At 53.6% G+C, this 20,090-nt stretch overlaps 7 protein-coding genes across 7 annotated transcripts; 4 read left to right on the top strand and 3 right to left on the bottom strand.

Annotated features, from left to right (window-relative positions):
* On the bottom strand, positions 1 to 1,679 carry BDZ99DRAFT_452746 (uncharacterized protein; the record flags this gene model as incomplete). Its single annotated transcript, XM_033718294.1, has 2 exons — positions 1 to 1,319; positions 1,376 to 1,679. 2 exons carry the CDS (start codon positions 1,674 to 1,676, stop codon positions 478 to 480), a joined length of 1,143 nt encoding a protein of 380 aa, XP_033570670.1. The 3' UTR covers positions 1 to 477.
* An 82-nt stretch (positions 1,680 to 1,761) lies between these two features.
* BDZ99DRAFT_452743 (ATP-dependent Clp endopeptidase, proteolytic subunit ClpP) lies at positions 1,762 to 2,890 on the top strand. The gene is made up of 5 exons (XM_033718293.1): positions 1,762 to 1,969; positions 2,015 to 2,033; positions 2,084 to 2,109; positions 2,160 to 2,301; positions 2,356 to 2,890. The coding sequence occupies exons 1-5, from the start codon at positions 1,805 to 1,807 to the stop codon at positions 2,751 to 2,753; spliced, it is 750 nt and encodes a 249-aa protein (XP_033570669.1). The 5' UTR covers positions 1,762 to 1,804; the 3' UTR covers positions 2,754 to 2,890.
* Positions 2,891 to 2,954: 64 nt separating this feature from the next.
* On the top strand, positions 2,955 to 4,629 carry BDZ99DRAFT_160781 (P-loop containing nucleoside triphosphate hydrolase protein). Its single transcript, XM_033712862.1, has 5 exons — positions 2,955 to 3,081; positions 3,137 to 3,603; positions 3,652 to 4,171; positions 4,220 to 4,447; positions 4,501 to 4,629. The coding sequence occupies exons 1-5, from the start codon at positions 2,989 to 2,991 to the stop codon at positions 4,522 to 4,524; spliced, it is 1,332 nt and encodes a 443-aa protein (XP_033570668.1). The 5' UTR covers positions 2,955 to 2,988; the 3' UTR covers positions 4,525 to 4,629.
* A 3,027-nt stretch (positions 4,630 to 7,656) lies between these two features.
* Positions 7,657 to 10,987, top strand: BDZ99DRAFT_502937 (uncharacterized protein). The gene is made up of 3 exons (XM_033723931.1): positions 7,657 to 8,068; positions 8,129 to 10,174; positions 10,226 to 10,987. Exons 1-3 carry the CDS (start codon positions 7,733 to 7,735, stop codon positions 10,763 to 10,765), a joined length of 2,922 nt encoding a protein of 973 aa, XP_033570667.1. The 5' UTR covers positions 7,657 to 7,732; the 3' UTR covers positions 10,766 to 10,987.
* Positions 10,988 to 11,076: 89 nt separating this feature from the next.
* BDZ99DRAFT_452733 (uncharacterized protein) lies at positions 11,077 to 14,551 on the top strand. The gene is made up of 4 exons (XM_033718292.1): positions 11,077 to 11,467; positions 11,519 to 11,596; positions 11,650 to 12,384; positions 12,467 to 14,551. The coding sequence occupies exons 1-4, from the start codon at positions 11,123 to 11,125 to the stop codon at positions 14,069 to 14,071; spliced, it is 2,763 nt and encodes a 920-aa protein (XP_033570666.1). The 5' UTR covers positions 11,077 to 11,122; the 3' UTR covers positions 14,072 to 14,551.
* Positions 14,552 to 14,891: 340 nt separating this feature from the next.
* On the bottom strand, positions 14,892 to 16,587 carry BDZ99DRAFT_160714 (uncharacterized protein). The gene is made up of 2 exons (XM_033712861.1): positions 16,450 to 16,587; positions 14,892 to 16,326 (listed from the first exon to the last, which is right to left on the bottom strand). Exons 1-2 carry the CDS (start codon positions 16,459 to 16,461, stop codon positions 15,016 to 15,018), a joined length of 1,323 nt encoding a protein of 440 aa, XP_033570665.1. The 5' UTR covers positions 16,462 to 16,587; the 3' UTR covers positions 14,892 to 15,015.
* Positions 16,588 to 19,456: 2,869 nt separating this feature from the next.
* On the bottom strand, positions 19,457 to 19,816 carry BDZ99DRAFT_526180 (uncharacterized protein; the record flags this gene model as incomplete). The annotated part of the gene is made up of 2 exons (XM_033726111.1): positions 19,457 to 19,674; positions 19,753 to 19,816. The coding sequence occupies 2 exons, from the start codon at positions 19,814 to 19,816 to the stop codon at positions 19,457 to 19,459; spliced, it is 282 nt and encodes a 93-aa protein (XP_033570664.1).
* Between the last annotated feature and the right edge of the window lie 274 nt (positions 19,817 to 20,090).

Genomic DNA, 20,090 nt, shown 5'->3' with positions numbered 1-20,090 from the left:
TGTGGCAGCCAGTTAGAATGCTCCTACGCACGTCTGTCTACGCGTCTCAGCTGTACAGGGTTCACTTCTCAGCTGGACAGGGTTCACCTGTTGTTTTGTCACCGTTGCTGCCTGCAACCCCTGGTCTCTCTTCACTATATAGCCACTCATTAGCACCTCAATACAACTGATGCTTTCCTCACTGATCCTTTGCCCTTCCTACGCCAGCTGCCAGAATGATGTTCGCTTGGCGTTAGCCCGAGCGTTGCGCCTCGACGGGTTAAGGGATAGGCTTTGTGAATTCGCTCTGACCATCTCAGCCCAACTGCACGCTGTTTTGTGGTGTCTGTTCCACAGGCAACGATCAGAACTCGATGGAGTTTATACATGACGCGAAATGCTGCATCGGAGTATCATTAGTTTCCCCAAAGCTGCTCCCCTGGCATGTGAATAAATGAGCGAGGCCCGATTCTGTCTTTGCCTTTTCCAATGATCCTGTCAAGGCATAGGCTTCGCTAAGTACGCTTGGAGTTGCATTAACTTAATTTGCGCCGAGACTGCAATTCGAGATTCTCTCATGACTACGACATTTTTCTCATCCTGGAACTTCGTGTCCTTTATGAGCTCAGCTAGATGCTCTTCGCCGAGTAGGTCAATAAGACTGTAAACTGGAACACGTCTACCTCTCCAGACAGCCGTAGGGAAGTGAAGCGGGGGGAATCGTAGGCTAGGCTTCAGACGAGGAACGTGCGGAGGTGGATCAGAACTCGTTTTACTGGTGTCGTACGTCTGCCGGTGTCTCTTGGAGATCTTGTCTGCACTCTGTTCAGCCTTCAGCACGATTTGTGTCAGCTCGGTATGGAGATGGTCCACCCCAGTTGTCAAAGTACGAAGGCACAGAATGCAAGAGACATCGTCAATGTGGTCGACATCGGTTGGGCTCTGGCTTTCACATGGAACTAAGTGATTTGATGTTTTGCCAAAAAACCATCGAAGGTTGGCCACTAGTTGTTTCCGAAGAATAGACAGGAGCAAAGCAGGCATGTCTTCACGCCAGACTAATTTCTTAATTGCGGAGCCGAGATTTTCGACGATTCGGAGGGGAAGAGTGTATTTCCAGGGCTCTCTTTTGTTGCGAGTAAGGTATAATATCATTGATTCCTGGGCCAAGTATCGTACTGGTACGCCGTGATTATTGGACTTGGAGGCAAGGGCTGCGGGAACAAGCCATGGCGCCTCGGTGGTAGGATGCAGTTTAACTTGCATTGAGAGTAGGAGATCTGATGGCAGTCGCAAGAGCGTAGCGGAGCAGAGTCTAACGGGCGTCGCGAGTGCATGAGCTATGCGTTTGAGGGTCAGCAACGGGGGGAATTAGGACAGAGCGGGTTGCGCGGACCATACGGATTTTGGTAGAGCTTCTTTTGAAAAGGAGTGAGATTATTTAGGTCGGGATCTGGCTTGGGCTCTTTCCATGGCGGCTTGATTGAAGCAGCCATGGGCTTGAGCACCGGGGGTATTGGAAGAGGGCGATTGCTCGCTTTTCGGAGGTGGACATCTTGGACGAGTGGTTCGAGAGATTCCGGGCTTTCCTTCGCGGCGGAGGAAGCCTTTCGGCGGAACTGTCTATGATGCGCTTGCCAGATAATTGCTCTGAAACGAGGACGCCCATGCGGCAGAGAGATTCTCATCAGGGACATATATGGAAGGGCGAAGTCTAGAGGAGCAAGGACCGCGAGAGTTGGAGGAATTAGCGGTGTCTTGGCACTTTGTTCGATGCTTCTTCGAGCTGCAACTTCGAGACACCCAGTATTCTACAACCACAATCATGTCGCGAATACTGAAGGGCGCCTTTTCTAACTCAGCTCTACGAGTTCCAGCTCGGCATGGAGCTCGCTCGTTCTTCTCCATGCCGCCGGGTGCCCCATCGTTTCCCCCCAAGAAGAGCGCTCCGCAAGCTTGGTCACCAACACCCTACGTTACAGAGACCATTGTGAGTGCTCTCATCGCATGAATCTAGCTTAAGCTAATGGACTAGGGAGGCGGTTGGCACACATGTGCGTTGTTCTCTATCTCTGGCATGACCTCGATGCTAATTATCCACAAGACGACATCTATTCGAGGCTTCTGAAGGTGTGTGTATACCTCTTATGCTTCTATACATGTTACTGATCCCATGGTAGGAGCGGATAGTATGCCTCAATGGTACAGTCGACGACGACACTTCAGCCTCCATCGTGGCCCAACTACTCTTCCTCGAAGCCGACAACCCTGAGAAGCCGATAAGTCTCTACATAAACTCGCCCGGCGGATCTGTGACAGCTGGTATGTGGAAGCCACTACAACGATCTCCAGAATGACTGCTAAAATAAAGCGCAGGTCTCGCTATTTACGACACAATGACCTACATTAGATGCCCAGTAACTACCATTTGTATGGGACATGCGGCCAGCATGGGGTCCCTCCTCCTTTGTGGTGGAGCTCCCGGAAATCGGTTCTGCCTTCCAAACAGTTCGATCATGATCCATCAACCTTCCGGAGGATACTCAGGGCAGGCGTCGGACATTGCCATTCACGCCAAAGAGATTCTGCGGGTCAGGAAGAAGCTCGACATGATATACCAGCGGCATCTAACAAAGCCACGGACGTTAGACGAGATTGAGAAGTTCATGGAGCGCGATTACTACATGGATGCGCAGGAAGCGCTGGACTTTGGCCTGGTGGACCGCATTCTGGTAAAGCGGGAGGCGGAAGGCGGGCAAGAGAAGAAGGATTGAGGAGGCTATGGTGTGGTGAATGTACGATATAGCTGCCTTCTGGTCCAGAGATTGACTCATGAAAGCCTTGGCTGCAGAGACCTCCGCGTGAATGTTTGACCGGAGATATTTGAGTGACGGTCACGGGACCACGCCTCACTTTAGCTTTGCTCTGTGAAGGCCGTGTGCCTTTCGCGACGCGACGACCTCCTCTGCCCCTCGCGACAAACCCAGCCTTACCACACCACCGCCTACCATGGCTCCCATGCGGCCTTCCAAGCGCCCACGGTCGCGTACTGAGAATGGAGAAGCCTCTGGAACTAATGCCGCGGGTTTGCGAAGGGGCTCGGTAGGAGATGCACATATTCCCCATTCCCTGAATTGCCTGTCTGACCGTATTGCAGGGCAAGCGACCGCGTTTATCACCAGCTAGCGAAGATGAAGAATCTGACGCAGCAATGTCCTACGTTTCAGAAGAGGTTCATCTTACCAAAGAAAGTCCACAAGGCCCTGTGGAGGATTGGGAGACCGCTCGCGATGGCGGTTTCGAGGACTTGCAATACCAGGAAATCGACGACCAGCACTCCACCCAGATCATACAACAGCGATTTGAAAAACACAGAGAACGACTGCAGGACGGCAAGGTGAACGACCCGGCCGACAACGGCGTGATTGAAGAAGTGAAGTGCACAAACTTCATGTGTCATGATCGACTTACGGTCAAACTCGGTCCCCTCATCAATTTTATTATCGGGCACAATGGCAGCGGCAAGAGCGCTGTCCTCACTGCCATCACTCTGTGTCTCGGAGGAAAGGCTACCGCGACCAATCGGGGTCAAAGTTTGAAGAGTTTCATCAAAGAAGGCCGAGAGTAAGCTGAGCACCAGAGGCATATGGAAATGTCCTAACGCATTGATAGTGCTGCTCTTCTCAGTGTACGTATCAAGAATCAAGGCTCCGCTGCCTACAAGCCCGAGATCTACGGAAAATCGATTATCGTCGAACGACAATTCTCAAAGACAGGGTCCAACAGCTATAAAATCAAGAACACCAATGACAAGACTGTCTCGACGAAGAAAGCCGACTTGGATGATATCCTTGATGCATTCTGTCTCCAATTGGATAATCCGATGAACGTACTCACACAAGACATGGCTCGACAGTTCTTGAACCATTCCAACGCAAAAGACAAGTACAAGTTCTTTCTCAAGGGGACTCAGTTGGAGGCTTTGGATAACGATTACAAATTGCTATCAGACACCATCAATGCCGTGGAGAGCAAACATGATCTTTTAGAGGAGACTGTCCAGATCCGCAAGAAGGCATTCGATGAAGCTGCAGCCAAAAAAAGGCAAGCGCAGCAACTGGATGGTCTCCATGAGAAGATACATAATTTGGTCATGCAGATGGCATGGGCCCAAGTGATCGATCAAGAAGATGTACGTTTGATTCTCATGGCAATGTACTAGTACTAACAACTTGCATAGCGCCTTGCCGAACTGGACAAGTTAATTCAAGACAAGGACGAAATGATCAATGACAGGAGAACACAGTCTGAGGAGGCCTCGGGAAGGTACGATACCGCCAACGAAGCACGCGAAACTGCCAGGGAATCTTTGAAGGCACTTCAAGACAGCATAGCTCCTGTTCAGGCTCGACGTACCGCCGCCAAGGAGACGCTTGATGCGAAGAAAGAGAAACTTGCGGACACCATAGTATGACACTCACTCAATATCGTTTCGCATTGCTGATGAGACATAGGTACAAGAACGCAATATCTATAGCGAGATAAAGGCTTCAGAAGCAGCAATAAGGAAATACACTACGCTGATTCGAGAGGAGCGTCATCGACAGGAACAAGCAGACGGTGGTCAACACGCCCAGAAGCTCGCCGATATTGAAGAAGCACAATCCAAGTTGGCGCAGGCCAAAGCATCCCTGGAGTCTCATAGAGAAACGCGTACGACCGTTGTCCAAAACCTTCAGAAGGCTAGAAAGGAGATGGACGATTTCAGGCCAACCAAAGCGCAAAAGAAGGAGCAGATTCAACAAAAACAGACGCTCATCCGAAATATGCAATCTGGCCAAGGGCACTGGACTGCTGGCTATGACCCTAATCTACCCAGCTTACTACGCGCTATTGAGGCTGAGCGAGGATTCAGAACTGCTCCTGTGGGACCGATGGGTAGGCATGTTCGCCTTCTAAAACCTGAATGGTCTTCAATCCTCGAGAAGCAAGCTGGACCATCCCTTAACTCGTTCGTCGTGACAAACAAAGCCGACGAAAGCATCCTCTCTGAATTAATGAAGAAGACGAGATGGTCAGTGACTTGCCTTGAGCCTTGTTGAATACGCTGACTTTCTAGCGTGGCGAACATTCTTATAGGTAACCCAAGACCGTTGGACACGTCGAATAAAGAGCCAAGTCCGGAGCTGGAGACCTGGATGAGAGTGCTGAAGGTAGGACTCGAGGTCGCCATACCAAGTCTTCACTAATCGCACCTAGATCGACAACGATCTTGTTCGCAACCAAATGATTATCGGCCAGGCAATTGATCAGACCGTGCTCATCAAGAATCGCACCACAGCCTTCAATTTCATATCAGCCGACGTTCGCCCTCAGAACGTGAGGCAGGTTTTTGCGATGTCCGATCAGAGGAGGGGAGCTGGCCATCTTTTCCAGCTGACTTCAGGTGGAGCTCCAAAGCTGGGACCAATTCACCCTTGGAACGGACAAGTTCGTATGCAAACAGACCAAGAATCTCAGCTCGGGTAAGTCAGCTGGATCTTTGCAACAAGTCGTTACTCACACACGTCTAGCTTTGAAAAGGAGAACTTGGCCCAGCTCCAGCAAGAATTGAAGGGCATAGAGGCGCAGGAGAAGGCCGTTCAAGGGAAGGTAGCGCAATGCAACAAAGCTATCGAGAGTTACACAACCGTTGAAAATCAGTTGAGAGTCCAACATCAACGTGCCGATGAACTTTCTGATCGTTTGAGAGACGAACTCGAGGCGGAGACTCCCCAAGCAGGAAAGCTCAAAGACTATGAGAAGCTGCTTCGAGAAAAGGAAGCAGAAAAAGAAGCCCTTGAAGCGTCTTTCCAAGATGCGCAAGATGCCAGAGCTGAAGACAAGACTGAAGAGGAAACTGCGGAGAAAGAGTATAGATCCCTGGAGCTGGAAGAAAAAGAGGTTGAGGCAAGGATCACCAAAACGTCAAAGAAGCTCCAAAGGCTAGAGCAGGCAAGAGAAGTTGCGTTGCAGCAAAAGAATCTCGCTATAGAGTCCTTCAGGTTCGCAGAAGGGGAAAAGGCGCAGCTTATCGGAGGGCGCCAAGAGCAGGCAAATATTGTCGAGGAGTATACGAGCAAGGCCACGGAAGTCTGCCTTCGTATTCCAGTTCCTCCAGGTGAAACTTACGAGGGTTTGGAAAGGAAAAGGGAAAGGCTCATAAAAGACTTGAAGAACAGCGAGGCCAGGTGAGTTCACTTTTCCGAAATATCAATCTAGCTAATGAGTCAAGGCTCGGGGCAACAAAGGAAGAACTTGTGCATGCTGAAATTGAAGCCAATGCCGCTCACAAAGAGGCCAAGGGACTCAAGGATCGTAGCCTCGAATTGATGTCAATACTCAAGGAGGCTTTAATAGACCGCCGGGACCGATGGGGGAAATTCAGGCGCTATATTCAAGCTGGTGCGCGTATCACCTTTACTTACCTGCTCAGCGAACGTAGTTTCCGGGGATCTCTCGAGATCAGCGCTATACACAAGACTCTGGATATCAAGGTAAGCCTCTTTCTTAATTCAATCTTGTGTATCAAAGTCATAGGCCTAACGCTGCTATAGGTGGAGCCTGATATTACCAAGAGCGACGAAAGAGGACGGCAGACGCAGACGCTATCGGGCGGCGAGAAGTCATTCTCAACGATATGCCTGCTTCTTGCACTGTGGGATGCGATGGGCTCGCCTATACGATGCTTGGATGAATTGTAAGAGTGATCATATCTACAAAACTTGAATGGGCCGGCTAACATGGAACTAGTGATGTTTTCATGGACAGCGTCAACCGGGATATTAGCATGAAGATGATGGTAAGCAAGCTCTCGTCTGTTGTCAAGAGCTTTATTGGGCCGAAAGAGACCGCTCACATAATCTACCGTTAGATTGAGGCCGCACGTCGCGCCGTTGGTCGTCAATTCATCCTGATTACTCCTCAAGCCATGGGAAGCGTCTCCATCCAGGAGGATGTCCGCATCATCAAGTGAGTTGATTCTTGAGTGAGCTATTCAGTTCAAAGCTAACAGCTGAGCAGGATGAGCGACCCAGACCGAGGGCAGACAACCTTGCCGTTTACGAGCTGATCTGGGCGCCCGCTGCTAGAATGGGTTGCAGATTTGTCATTGTGCTTCTCGTACTGACTTCCCTGGGCGTTCCGAGAGAGGCGATATACGGGAACACGGAGGTTTATGGTGGCGGCATTGCCTCTTGAACTTGCTATTGCAAGTTACCAACCGAAAAGAGCAGCTTCATGTGGTTGAGAGAGAGCACCCGCTAATTGACTGGCTTCTCGGTCTATGGATGGGATTTGATGTGACGTCAACGTTAGTGAAGCAGTGAAATGGCGAAGCATAGTAACTTGTAAAAGACACTACATCTGCAAGCCTGGGAATCGGAGTGATGGATGTTGAGCCCCGACTTTGAAGCCTTGGAAGGCCGCAGGCCTCAGACGTGGCGCTGGGTGGTACCTCTTGTAAGAAAAGTAGGCAATATACGGGACCAATCATATCGCAGCGATGCTGTGCATTTTTGGGGCAGCGGGAATCTCCGCCCGACGTCCAACCCTCTACGCGACCTCTCACCCAACTCAAGCCCAACACAACACCTACACTGCAAGCGCTCGGAGCTACATCTCTATTCCTCGCCGTGACCCGCTTCTTCTTGCTCTCCTCATGAGGGTTCCTGCGTTCCCGCCAACTGCGAGGAGTTCAGGTCGTTGAAACAACATGGCATCCGAATCCTCACCACCTAGCACGCCACGGTCCTCCAGGTCGAGCGGCGCAAACACACCCGTTGCCTACGACGATGATCTGGCCAGCTCTGCTCCTCCATCCCCGGAAGACGTGCAACTGTCCCCAAAGGTTGCCGACGAGGAGCTTGAACAATGCACAACCTCCGATGCGCCCTTGAGGGACCTTCCACAGGTCGACGACCACTCTGCGAAGCAAACTTTATCGAAGCTGCTGAAAGGTAAAGAGAAAGAATGGACAGATGTTGCAAGGAAGGGGCCGTTGCGGCTACTGGATCTTCCAGTCGATATTCTCAAGGAGATCATTTACCAGGTATATATAACATCGCGCATTATGTCCTCGTTCGAAAGGCTAATAGATTGGTGGTTGTAGCTCCCACACACCAACGATCTGACTTCGCTTGCGCTTTGCCATTCCGCCCTTCACAGTCTTACGATACCCTGCATCTACTCGAGATTCGACATTGTTTGGCCAGATGAGAGTACACAAACAGAGCCCAGAACCGGCGTCGATGCCCTAACATACGGACTAGCGACCCTCGTTATGGCCGAAGAAATATTTGGAGAAGCGCCACACCAAAACAACTGCCAAAACTGCGGTTCTCACGTCTCGACTACCCACATGGCTCGCAGCGCGCAACAGACCCCCTTCCCGCTTACCAAGCGCCGCCGTGGAAATTACTACGCTCAGTTTACCAAAAAGTTTTCCTTGGGGAATGGGCCACACGCTTGGGTGCAGGAGTACATGATTGCGAAAGAAGGCGGGAAGATGCTTGGCACGCTTGTAGCTCTTGCTGTGGCTCGCATGAAGAACCTGGAGACCTTTGTGTGGGATATGCCCACTGGGGTTTTGAGGGATGTATGGCTCGCATTGTCTTCCCTAGCTGACCGAACAGATGGCGAGGATTGCCGGCTCGAGCGATTATGGATACGATGGCATGACAACACAGGCGACTCCCCGAGTCCTATACCGCCCCCGCCTATGATGCTCAACAATGTGCCACCACCACCGAATACGGCTCACCCTAGTGGGGCGGGTGCGACACAGGCTCCTATTGTGGTTCCGGTACATTATTCCTCTTCCTCGGCTGCTGCAATCGACAGGGTCGAGAATCCCACGTTCTCCGTTATTCCTCCACTCAAGAGTCTGAGCGTATTGGACATCGACGAGCTCCCGTATCTTGATGAAATGGCGATATTGATCGCTCGATCACAGAGGGGCCTACGGGAGCTACGGATCGGCATAGCACGTCATGCTCAACAACGAGACTGGGTAACGGCATGGGATGGAGACGGCATACAACAAGTGGATTACAGTACAACTTGGACTGCAGCCAGCTCCATTAGCGAGAAACGCCTTGGAGGGGTACTGGGTACTCTTGTCGGACGGGTCTACAATATGCGACACAACGACGAAATAGTGGCCAAAGCAGTTAAACCGCACGTGTCTCCGGAGCGTCCAGTCGCAGTTCCAGAGCCTGTCAAAACATCCAGCGAGTCCAACGCTCCTGTGAACGAGCAGATTGCTGGACCGGAGCGAGATATGGAGCTAGAATCAGAGCACGGGGATGGCGCCCTAGAAGAACTATCTGCTCAGGAGGGTGTCAGCCTAGTCGGCAATGGATCCATACCGCCCATCGAGGAACAAAACATGCTTCCAGCTAACAGTGTACTTGAGGACGCGATCACTGGGCCTGCTACTGCTCCCACGGAATCACACCCGTCTAGCAATATAGCAGAGCCAGCTATGCCAGACCCTAGCCCTACCATAGCTGCCAACAGCTCGACGATCATGAATCTCGAAGAAACACACGGCCCACTTCTCAACGGCAAGTTGCGATTAGATACTCTCGAGCTTGAGCGTGTTCCTCTATCGGTGACAGTCTTGCTGAAAGCTTTTGACTGGTCTTTGCTTACAACATTGACGTTGTTGCACTGCCATAATCATGAGCAGTTGTGGAAGTCTCTGCGGCGTACCTTTTCTCCTCGAGGGTCCCAAACGATTTCAGGTTCTAGCTACTCAAACCCCACAAAGGCCTATAAGTCTTCATATCTCGGCCGCTCCGACTACGCTTTGAATCTGAAAAAGATACACACGAACGCAGTGTCGCCTTCGCTGATTGCCTTCCTGAAGGAAACTCTTGCGCCAAACAGTTTGGAAGTTCTATTCCTCCAAGAAGGCCGATCGTATTCATCGACGGTCACAGTCGAAACTATCTACCGAGGAGCATTACGAAGGCACCGAGGAAGTCTCAAAAAATTGATGATAGACAGTAGCGAGAAAGGACCAGACGGACACACAAGTTCAAGTTCAAGATGGAGGAGATGGATGCTGAATCGCGAAATTATAACATTCATTACAAGTGGTCGAATGAGCGGCTTAAGAGAGTTGGCCGTGTCTATTGATTATAGAGATTGGGTACGTGGCTATAAAATATCCTTCAATAGGCGAGGTACTAACTAGTTTCAGCATTTCTTCCTTCAGCGACTACCGTTTATTCTCCATGTCCGCTCGCTTTATATCCCTTTCATTGCCGACCATGCTCACGGGAACAATATCGAACCCCGAGAATTGGCCATGCAGGTCCTGGATATCGTTCACTTGCGACCAGAGATCGAGATTTGCTATATGGGAATATCTGTCAAGTGCTTTGAGATCCTGGAAAACAAGTCGTCCAGTTACGATCTTCGCCAAGAGAGCAACACCAGCAGCACTGATGGGCCGGCCGGAGGCGCCATGGGCGGCGCTTACGTGGCGAATGATGCAATGATGTCGGATGAAGAAGACGAAACGGAAGACGAAGACGACGACGACCTAGATGGTCCGGTCGGAGCCGCGGGCGACGGCGACGAGACCGAGTCTGACGCGTCTGAAGACATGCACGACGACTCTGATGGCGATGACTCTTTCTTGCAGGATGACAGGAAAGGGCCGAGACTTAGGCTGCGAGAAATTCTCTTTTATGATGACAAGGTCGCCATATTCAAGGCTAGGCATGGCCGTTTGTAGCGTTGCTAGGATTTCGGTGTTTTGGGTTCCGTTCTATTCACCACGCAGGCGACTCAGGTAATTGTCTAGGGTTGGTTTTGGAGTCGTTGGGCGTCTCAGAGTCTTCGGGCTTTTTTGGAGTTAGATGGGGCTTGATGAATGAATGCACGTGATTGCGTGGATTCAGCCCTACATGGAGCTTCACAAATGTAGTTGTAGATCATGAACTTCCTTCAATCAACCATGTTGATGCTTCACCCACGCTGTCCCGCTGCTGTGATGCGAAGCTGCTCCTACCATTTTACGTGAAGTAGGGACAATACCTCCGCCTACTTTTCTGTCTAGGACGCGTCGAACACCCCGCTGCCACTACACACCATGGACCACCAGAGTCTGGTCTTCGCGTCTGTGTTCCCAGTACCAGCACTCTCGCATACGACACCTACGCCGATTGCTACACCCGAGCTTGGATTTACAGCCCCCGGGCAATCATTTGGAGGGCCCTTTGGTGGGGCGAGTGCAGGTAGTCAACACCGCGAGGTGAAACGCAACCTTGCGTGGAGCACAGCAACCAGGTTCCTGAGCCTACCCAAATTGCCACACGACGAAGGCCACCTCAGCGCGAGAGTTGTACATATACATAAAGGGAAGGATGTTGTTGAGGCTCTGGAATACTTGCTGGTCGGCGAAGGGCAAGGCGAGGAGGGCAAAGAAGAAAGCTTGGTGCGTACGCCGAACGGAGCGAAGGCCCCAGTAGAGCTGATGGACATATAGGTAGATTGGTACACGAACGAAGTCAGGATACATTTCGTCAACTACGTACATCCGGCATTGCGGTCGATATGGGACAATGTAGGGTACATCCTTAAAAACTACGGAAAAAGGTCGACAGCTAACGTACTCAGGAAATCGCGTGCCAGAACGCGTGGGAAGCCCTTGAGGAGACCCAGCGAATACTGCTGCAGGTCCAGCAGCTATACCTCCAACCCTTCAACAACCACATTCTCCCCATCTTAGAGCACGAGAGCGCCAATACAACCTCGAGTACAATACGACTAGATACCACAGCCGAGGACCAACACATATTTGCTAGCTGGAAGTTCCAACGAGATCTGCATGGACTGTTCGCACACGCTCTTCCACCCCAACGATTTTCGAAGACCCTCAGCTACGTGCTTTACAATGGAGGGTGTCGTCTTTTCCGCGTATATGTGGACAACGGACTAGGCTTCGTTGGTGGTGATGCGTTGGACGACGTTCCGAAACTACGAAATGGCATACTACAGCTGCTTCGAGGCCTACAAGACGTTGGACTAGGGGGAGAGCAGGCGCAGAAGGCGTTCGCTCACGCCATGGACAAGCTTATGGGTTCCTTCATTGTCAGCCATTACATGAAAGTGGACTGGTTCTCTCGGAAATCTATCATCAATCATCTAAGGCAGTGGGTAAAGGATGGATTCAGCCCTCTTGTGCGGCAAGTCATGGAGGTTCTGGCAGATGAACCCAAATCGGTGCAGGCGAACGATGTCCAACAGTGGCAGGATATGGCCATTGGGAGACTGGGAAGGGCGCGAGTGGAAAATCTGTTTGATTTTATCATCAATTGGGACAAGTCGCTGGGTGCGATTCTGGACATCAAGGTACTATCTCATGTCTTGTTATACCTCAATCCGGCCTCAGCAATTCTGAGCCCTTCACTTTCATTTCTAACCACATCGTTAGGAATACCTCAAGATGCCAGGAGCGAAGGTTAATCTCTCTAATAGCTTCTCACAACAAGTCTCGAGGCGGTTGCTCCATGCCGGTGCTACCACAACCTTCATTCTCAATGTTTACATTTATGTAATCCGCGCCTTCAACGAGCTCGAACCTAATGGAGTGCTGCTGGAACGCGCAGCTCGTCCAATTCGTCGATATCTAAAGGGGAGAGAGGACACCGCGCGTATCGTTATTTCCAGTCTTCTCACAGACGTCGAAGATGAAAATGCAGCCAAATTCGGCCCTACAAGTGAAATCTCACATGAAATTGCTGCAGAAATGCAGAAACCTATTGCATCGTTTGCCCAGGAACAGGACGATGACCTGAATTGGAGCGACATGAACTGGCAGCCGCACCCGATGGACGCGTCCCCGGACTATAGGAAATCTAAGGTCGAAGACGTGATTTGGTTCCTCCTGACGCTGTACGATCGGGAGGACTTCATCAACGAGCTGAAGCAAATACTAGGCGACTACCTCCTCCGTGGACACGATCCAGAATACGAGAAAGAGACACGCCTGCTCGAGCTGATCAAGCTCCGCCTCGGCGACGACAAGCTTCAAGCATGTGAAGTCATGCTCCGCGACGTACTCGAATCCAATCGCATCAACGCCTCGATCAACGGGGAGAAGAAACCCGACGAGTCCGCGATGCCCTTGCCCATAACACCCAGCCCTCACACGCCCGCAAACAACCAAGCCCAGCCTCGCACTCCAGCAGCAGCACAAGCCCGATACCCGGCCCCTTCTACCCCTGTTGCGGCGCTCATCAAACAACCACCAGCAGAACATACCCTCAACGCGCAAATCCTCTCCTCCTTCTTCTGGCCCCCCCTCCGCGAAGACGAATTCCACGTCCCCGCTCCCATCGCCACGCTGCAACGCGAGTACGAAGCACGCTTCGAGCGCGTCAAAGGCATGCGCAAGCTCCGCTGGCTCCCCTCGCTCGGCCGCGCCAAAGTCGAGCTCCACCTCACCGACCGCACCGTCGACGCCGAAGTGCAGACCTGGCAAGCAAGCGTCATCTACGCCTTCCAGGCCCTGCCCGCCGAGAATCGAAACTCGAAAGCCGAAGAGGGCGTCGCACGCGCCGTCCCCCAGCTCGTCGAACTGCTCGAGATGGACGAGGGCCTCGTGCGCAACGCGCTCGTCTTCTGGGTCGGCATGGGCGTGCTGCAGGAAGTGCGGCCGGACGTCTACGCCATCCTCGAAACCCTGCCCAAGCCCTCCGCCGCCGACATCACCGCCACCGACACGGCGGGCAACCCTACCACTTCGACGGCTGTTGTGGCGGCGGCCGCGGCGGCTGCGGCGGCGGAACTGCAGCCGTCGGGCGTGGTGTCGACGACGGAGCAGCTGGCGCAGAATAAGCCGCTGTACCGGCAGTTTGTCATGGGCATGCTGACGAACCAGGGCAATATGCCGCCGGTGCGCGTGCTGATGATGCTGAAGATGGTGGTGCCGGGGGGTTTCCCCTATGGGGTTGAGGAGGTGCGGGCGTTGTTGGAGGAGTTGGTCGAGGAGGGGAAGGTTGGGGGAGTTGGGGATGTGTTTGGGGTTCGGAAGTGAAAAACACGCTTCAGGGGGCATACCAAAGTAGGTGTAAGAAGGGTGGGCCATGGAGGCGGTTAATGACGCCCACGTATCACGATCACGAGCACAAGAACGGAGAGAGAGAGTGAGAGAGTCCATCAATGAAGAAACGTTTACAATGTTTATTTATGTACTCGGTGGCATCTACAGACAACAACGACACGCAGAGTTGTCGTGGTTGTGGAGAACTGCCTTTGCTCATTACCCCTATTCGAACTCCTGTGGACAGAACACAAGACAAGAAATTCCACGGCATTTTTCCTTTGACACACGCGCCGCTTTCGTTCCCTTGCCCAATCGCGTGGCGTACTTTTCCGTTAGCTAGTTAGCACCGTTTCCGTTTCCCGTAATCTAATCCCGTCCCAGTTCCATTCGTTCCAGACCAGAGTGCCGTCCCTACAGAGAAAGAGAGAGAGCAAAGAGGGGAAGAAAAAAGTGAAGAAGAAAAGAAGAAAGACCGGACCTAATGAAAGGAGCTGGGGTATCATAAGGTGGGGTGTGTGCGGTATATTTGGGGAATCTCAAAAGCACGAAGTTGTTAAAGAAGTTGAAAAAAAAAAAAGAGAAACTGGAAGGGGGGTCTGAACAAGCCGAATCGAGAAAGCCACCAACACCGAGAGACCAGGGTAGGGAAATTGAGATCCGAAGCTGGTTGACAAGCTGGGAAGTCATCTGCCAGTTGAGGATCCCGATACCGAAAGGAAACGCTAGAACGCTACAGTAATTGCAAAAAGACACGGCCGTGGCAAGGACATAACCGAACCCGAGATGTACAACAGAGACACAGTGTTGGAGACGTGGTAGAGGACAGGAGGAGCTAGTCGCTGGAATGGTGTGCTTCTAGGACACAGCGAACAGGGTTGCGGAACGTATATTGGTGAGACAGGAGTGGTGTTGCCCATATGTCGAGTAACACGAGATCAGGTGCCGAATTCCTTGATGAGCGACGACAGGAGCGTACAGAAGCGCACGTGGAGCTCGACGAAGAAGTCTTCGCGGCCCACAATCTCAGCCAGGCTCTTAGCACGCATCACGTCACGCGACACGCGTGGATAGCCGTCTGGATCAACCTTCTTCGCAGACAGGAATGACGAGACGGGCGTGATGTTGCGCGTGGCGGGTGAGCTGGCGGTCGAGAACGACAGCTTCTCCTTCTGTGGCGACGGGAAGGCGGGCATGGACTGTGCCGAGGTGCTGAGTAGCGGCGGTGTAGTAGCGACAGCGGTCGAAGGGCGGGTGAAAGCCAATGGCTGGTTGAAGGGCGATGCAGCCGATTCCCGCTCTAGGACCTTGTCGGCCATAGCGATGATGCGGTTGGCGATGCTCTCGAAGACAGCCGTTACTTTGACCATGGCTTTGCCAACCCGCCAGCTGTCCCGTCCGCCCAGGGCGATCAGTGCGTACGTCCGTTTCTGGCCACGTGCACGGGGATCGGGGAGGCGGAAGATGTAGGCTATGGTGTATCCGACTATTGGGTCACCGAAGTAGAGGGGACCAGAGGGCTTTCCACAGGGGAGCATCTCGCAGGACAAAGTTCGGATACATGACCGTCTCAGGAGAGAAAAGGTCGAGGGGGAAGTCGGTTGGTGGGTCGTGAGGTACGTCAACGTATGGGTGTGGGTGTTGCGAGGCATATACATGGGCGAAGAAGGGGAAGAGTTGGGCAAGCTGGAGCGCGAAGCCGTCGAGGACTTGGACTGCTCGGCGTCAGACGATTCTGGCGAGCTGTTGTATTCATCGGACTGGGGCGTAGCTGGGCCACGCGCGAGTACTGGCTGGTTGGTTCGCAGCACGGGACTGCTGCTCTTTCCTCTCCCATCTTTCGAAGGACTGCCAGGTGCTCCGTCCGGGAGACGCTGGCTGACATTCTTCGGGACGAGAAAGGTGCAGTTGGCGCAGGAGTCGTTCTCGTCCTCGACACTGCCGCTGTACCGTCTGGTGAAGTCGGTACCGCTTGCCACGCTGGGGAAGTACGGGTTGTGTCTGCTCCTCGGGGACGTCGGGCTAGTCGGCGGCGTCTCGAACGGCGAAGACAGCTGCGGAAGCCGGCTGGCCAAGGAACCGTGGCCGTTGTCGTATAGGGCGTTGTATGGGTGGGCGGACCGAGGCGGCTCGTCGGATGGCGGCGTGACGCATGGGTGGTGGCAGGTCTGGCACGGGTCGGGAGGGGAGATTTGCGTGCAGAGAATCGGGGTCGGGCCGTGGACCTCGCAGAAATGAGCCAGCGATATCTGTGACGGAGATCAGCCACGATGTCCCGGGACGGCGGCGCGCGTGGTCGAGGCGTGGGTGCAGCGGGAATGGCGTGCGCATCCACGCGGAGCTTAGCAGTCCCAGGCGCGTGGGCGGCTTACCGTGAAATCCATTTCCTCCTCAACGTTCCCGCTATCTACGCCGACATGGTGGTTGCGCGAGCGTCGTGGGTGTGCGAGGTGGCTCAGCTGACGCTGCCGTCGACCCCCTACCTGGGCGCGCGGAGGGTGTGGTGGTCGCTCTGAGGCGCGCCGGGAAGGTAGTGGTGTGCGGTCGGGCGGCTGTGAGTGGCGAGCGTCGCGCTGTCGTCGCGGTCGCCTGGGACGGGCCCGTGGGAGGTCCGTAGATCAGGGGCGCAGTGCAGAGATGTGGTGTGGAGGGCCGGAGCGTGGTGTTGAGGCCGAGGGGGGGCGGCGACGGCGTGCAAACGGCTACATGGGGAGCACAAAGGCTTTAAGGCAAGTCAAGGACAGCAGCGCTCGTGGGAGCACGTCGGACAGCACACGGTGCGGGCAAGGGGAGGGCGGTCGGGGAGGGCGGGTTGAGGCATGAGGATTGATTTGTATATGGCCAGGGCCATGGCCACGGCCATCCGCTGGCCGTCCTGACGTCCCTCATCCCTCGTTGGGCTCCGCTCACCGCCATGAGCCCGTGCCGCTTATCGCTGCGCCCGCCATTGGCCCTGGTTGGCGGTCCAGCACACGCGACAGACACACGCCGCGTGCCGCGCGCAGGGCTGCCCCAGATATACGCACCCTGCCGAATGCGGCATCCGGTCCGAATTGCGGGTGAAGTCGTCGACGGGCTGCCGCGGGCCAGTTCCCATGCGCTCTCATCGTTTTCTCTCGCTCTCTTTCATCTGGCTTGGTGTTTGCATCGTGTTCGGGTGCATCCCCCAAGGCACAGGGCAGGCCACGGCGCCCCGCCGCTTGCACGCAGCTCGCCATGATGAACTACCACTCCCACTACGCCGACGGCTGCAACACCAGCAGAGACGATCGAAGCGCTTGCTCCCCGCCCCTGCGTCGCCTCGACCACGGCTCCACTGCTGACGTTCAGCCCTTTGCGCCCCTCTCCATCTGGTGCGTCTTCCCGCGATCCCTACGCGTCTCCAAGAACCTCCAGAGACCGACTTCTCCCGCCCCCTGGGGATTGCCACGATCCTCGCCACCACCCCCCATTCAGCTGGCTCCTCCGCTCTCCGCAATTCTGCCTGTTGTCAGAACCCGGGGTAATTGCTGCCATTGCAGCGAGCCCGGTGATGCTCCGCAGTTTGCGCCTCCCAGCGTCGTCGCCGGCTGAAGTCTCGTCCTTCATTTCACGCAAGACTTTGCTTCCTTCTGCGGGCCACCCTACCGAGTAATCCCGCCTGCCCTCTGGTCGCCTTTTGAATCTTCCTTGTCAGCGCCGCACGACGGATTTCCGCTTCTGGTGGACTAAAACTTGTCCAACGCCATCAAGTGGAGCGATGCATGGACCCCATCGGACCGTTGAACGCCACGCTGGAAGTCGGCAACGCCTGCAGGGTCTCCAATGTCCTTCACTGCCCCTCAACACCTGACTCTCTATTATGTAGGCAATCTAGTCTTTTGATGACTAGGATTGTTGCTTGCGGGACTACTAACCGTCGTCAAGTATTTCCCGTTGGAAGCCACTTGCTAGACTGCTTGGAGCATCGCCACGGCAGGTTCCATCGGCTGCTCTCCACACCACCAACCACCACGACGCTACTTGTAGCCTCTCTCGTAATAAGCCTCAAAACAATTCGCCGGCAACGCCATCTCGGGAGAGGCCGATCCTCTTAAGCCGAGTCTTTCCCGGCCACACCTTCGGCTTCTCTGATCAGGCGAAAGAGGGCATGCGACCACACAGACCAACAGCTTGCGATGAAGATGCTGCGAGCTAGGATTCTAAAGGCCTGCAGGTGGACCGGACCTTCTCCGCTTTCGAGTGACCCTCGATGCTCGATGCTACAGGCATCGCTCGGTCATCATTGGCCTCCAGATGTCTAAATGGGCAGATGGGATCGAACATCCAATCACCTATGGGAGTACTCCGCATTGCCGGTGCAGGCCGAGAGCACTTCCATGTTAGGCGGAGCGCAAGGAGGGCTGACAGCTGCTGACTTTCGCCAAGGATGCTCCGTCTCCACATGCAATGCTTGTCGGCAGTAAGAACGGATGAGAGTGGCGATGAAGTGATGTTGAGGCTTGGGCCGAAGAGACTCGGCTTAGCGTCTCTATCACGTGACTGGATTGGGCGGGACCAGTGAAGGATTTCTCCCAGCGAGGGGATGAACGGGTAAAGTCAAGGGCGTTAGTCTCTGTTGGCCACAGAGGTCCAGCACCGTCTGGGGTGGCCTGGAGAGCTACTAGGTGTGTTGAAAGGGTCGTTTTCTAACCCACCATATTGTACCAGGGAGCCTCAAGCGGTGTCAAGCAAGTGTACACAGTCTGGATGGAGCAATGGAGTCTCAAAGTATCGTTACTCGGGAAGGCTAATGCAAGAGACGTTCAAAGTTAAGTGTGCGAAACCCCGCCTTTCGAGGTGCAAATGGATGACGGTTCTTTAAAAGAAGACTGAGGGAGATATGAACACGCGGGGCATGGAAAAGGTGGCACACTAATTCTAGAAAAGCTGTCTCGTGTGTACGCCTGTCTGCCACTGCTTGGGTTGCTTCAATATGTTTTCAGGTCTAAAGAAGATAGAAGCTCTTTGCCCTAGGCTATGTGGAAACTTGTTGAAGCACTTCATGCAGCGGCAGACCGGTGTACACACGGGCAGAGTACTTGATGAGTGTGCCACTTTTTTTCATGCCCAGCGTGATGAAGTAGACATCTGCATACCTTGCACAACACGCATGACGCTGGAAACAGTCCACTGAACTCAACACTAAGTTATCCAGCATTGGACGCAAACATATATACCACTATATCACACATCACACATCACATGGGCAAATCAATGAAACTTTGACGGATCATATCATGATATTCATATCCCTATAACCCAGATATCCTATCCCAATCCGATCAAGACTCCCAGCCATCAGCTGCATCAGCGAGGCTGTTATACCAGTCTGTGGTATGCAATCCGCCCCAACCATCTCTAGTTGGAGAACTTGTCGGGCACCTTCTTGCCAGTAGCCTTCTCGAACAAGCCGCGCGCGCCGTCGGTCTCCAAAACCATGTCAGCAAACGATGTTTCCGACCGAGGAAGTGTTAGGCGGGGGAAGGAGCAACCTACGATCTTCTCGTTGACGCCGCGGTTCTTCCCCGGGTCAGCGCCGTACGCGCCACCGAACTTCTTCTCAACGGCATCGAGTCCTGTCAACCCGTCCGTTAGTCACCGCTACTTTTGATGCAGGAGGCGGAGGCGGAGGGCGAGGGCTGCATGCAACATACCCTTGTCGACGTAGTCCTCGTTACCAGACGCGTTGGTCTGCTGGGCGTTGCCTTGGTTGTTCATGTTGACTGGTATCGGTACTTTGAAGTCTGTGTGGTAAAGTGTGAAAATGGTGTTTGGTAATGTAAGTTGGAGTGAACTGAATTGAACGCCCTCAGCAGATCAGGGTCCAGCCCTATTTAAACAACTCTTGCAAAAGGACTTGGCAGCTGCCCCTCCTGCCCCCCCAATCTCCCGTTCGCAAACCCACCCGCTGGTTTCCATGATGCGAAACCTGCTCCGCTCCTTTGTTGGCTGTCCTACCGCAGTTGCTTGCCACAATCGAGATCCGGTGACG

The sequence above is a fragment of the Mytilinidion resinicola genome, assembly GCF_010093595.1.
Source record: "Mytilinidion resinicola strain CBS 304.34 unplaced genomic scaffold BDZ99scaffold_25, whole genome shotgun sequence".
NCBI lineage: Eukaryota > Fungi > Ascomycota > Dothideomycetes > Mytilinidiales > Mytilinidiaceae > Mytilinidion > Mytilinidion resinicola.
Note: the sequence above shows the minus strand (reverse complement) of the source record. Positions and strands in the feature narration are given on the sequence as shown.

Excerpts from the sequence above, each read along its gene's own strand:
- BDZ99DRAFT_452743 (XM_033718293.1), top strand. The coding sequence starts at position 1,805 with ATGTCGCGAATACTGAAGGGCGCCTTTTCTAACTCAGCTCTACGAGTT. Across the intron at positions 2,110-2,159 it reads TCTATTCGAGGCTTCTGAAG|GAGCGGATAGTATGCCTCAA; the intron begins GTGTGTGTATAC and ends ATCCCATGGTAG. Across the intron at positions 2,302-2,355 it reads CGGCGGATCTGTGACAGCTG|GTCTCGCTATTTACGACACA; the intron begins GTATGTGGAAGC and ends AATAAAGCGCAG.
- BDZ99DRAFT_160781 (XM_033712862.1), top strand. The coding sequence starts at position 2,989 with ATGGCTCCCATGCGGCCTTCCAAGCGCCCACGGTCGCGTACTGAGAAT. Across the intron at positions 4,172-4,219 it reads AAGTGATCGATCAAGAAGAT|CGCCTTGCCGAACTGGACAA; the intron begins GTACGTTTGATT and ends CAACTTGCATAG. Across the intron at positions 4,448-4,500 it reads AGAAACTTGCGGACACCATA|AACGCAATATCTATAGCGAG; the intron begins GTATGACACTCA and ends CATAGGTACAAG.
- BDZ99DRAFT_502937 (XM_033723931.1), top strand. The coding sequence starts at position 7,733 with ATGGCATCCGAATCCTCACCACCTAGCACGCCACGGTCCTCCAGGTCG. Across the intron at positions 8,069-8,128 it reads TCAAGGAGATCATTTACCAG|CTCCCACACACCAACGATCT; the intron begins GTATATATAACA and ends TGGTGGTTGTAG. Across the intron at positions 10,175-10,225 it reads CTATTGATTATAGAGATTGG|CATTTCTTCCTTCAGCGACT; the intron begins GTACGTGGCTAT and ends AACTAGTTTCAG.
- BDZ99DRAFT_452733 (XM_033718292.1), top strand. The coding sequence starts at position 11,123 with ATGGACCACCAGAGTCTGGTCTTCGCGTCTGTGTTCCCAGTACCAGCA. Across the intron at positions 11,468-11,518 it reads AGGGCAAAGAAGAAAGCTTG|GTAGATTGGTACACGAACGA; the intron begins GTGCGTACGCCG and ends ATGGACATATAG. Across the intron at positions 12,385-12,466 it reads GTGCGATTCTGGACATCAAG|GAATACCTCAAGATGCCAGG; the intron begins GTACTATCTCAT and ends CCACATCGTTAG.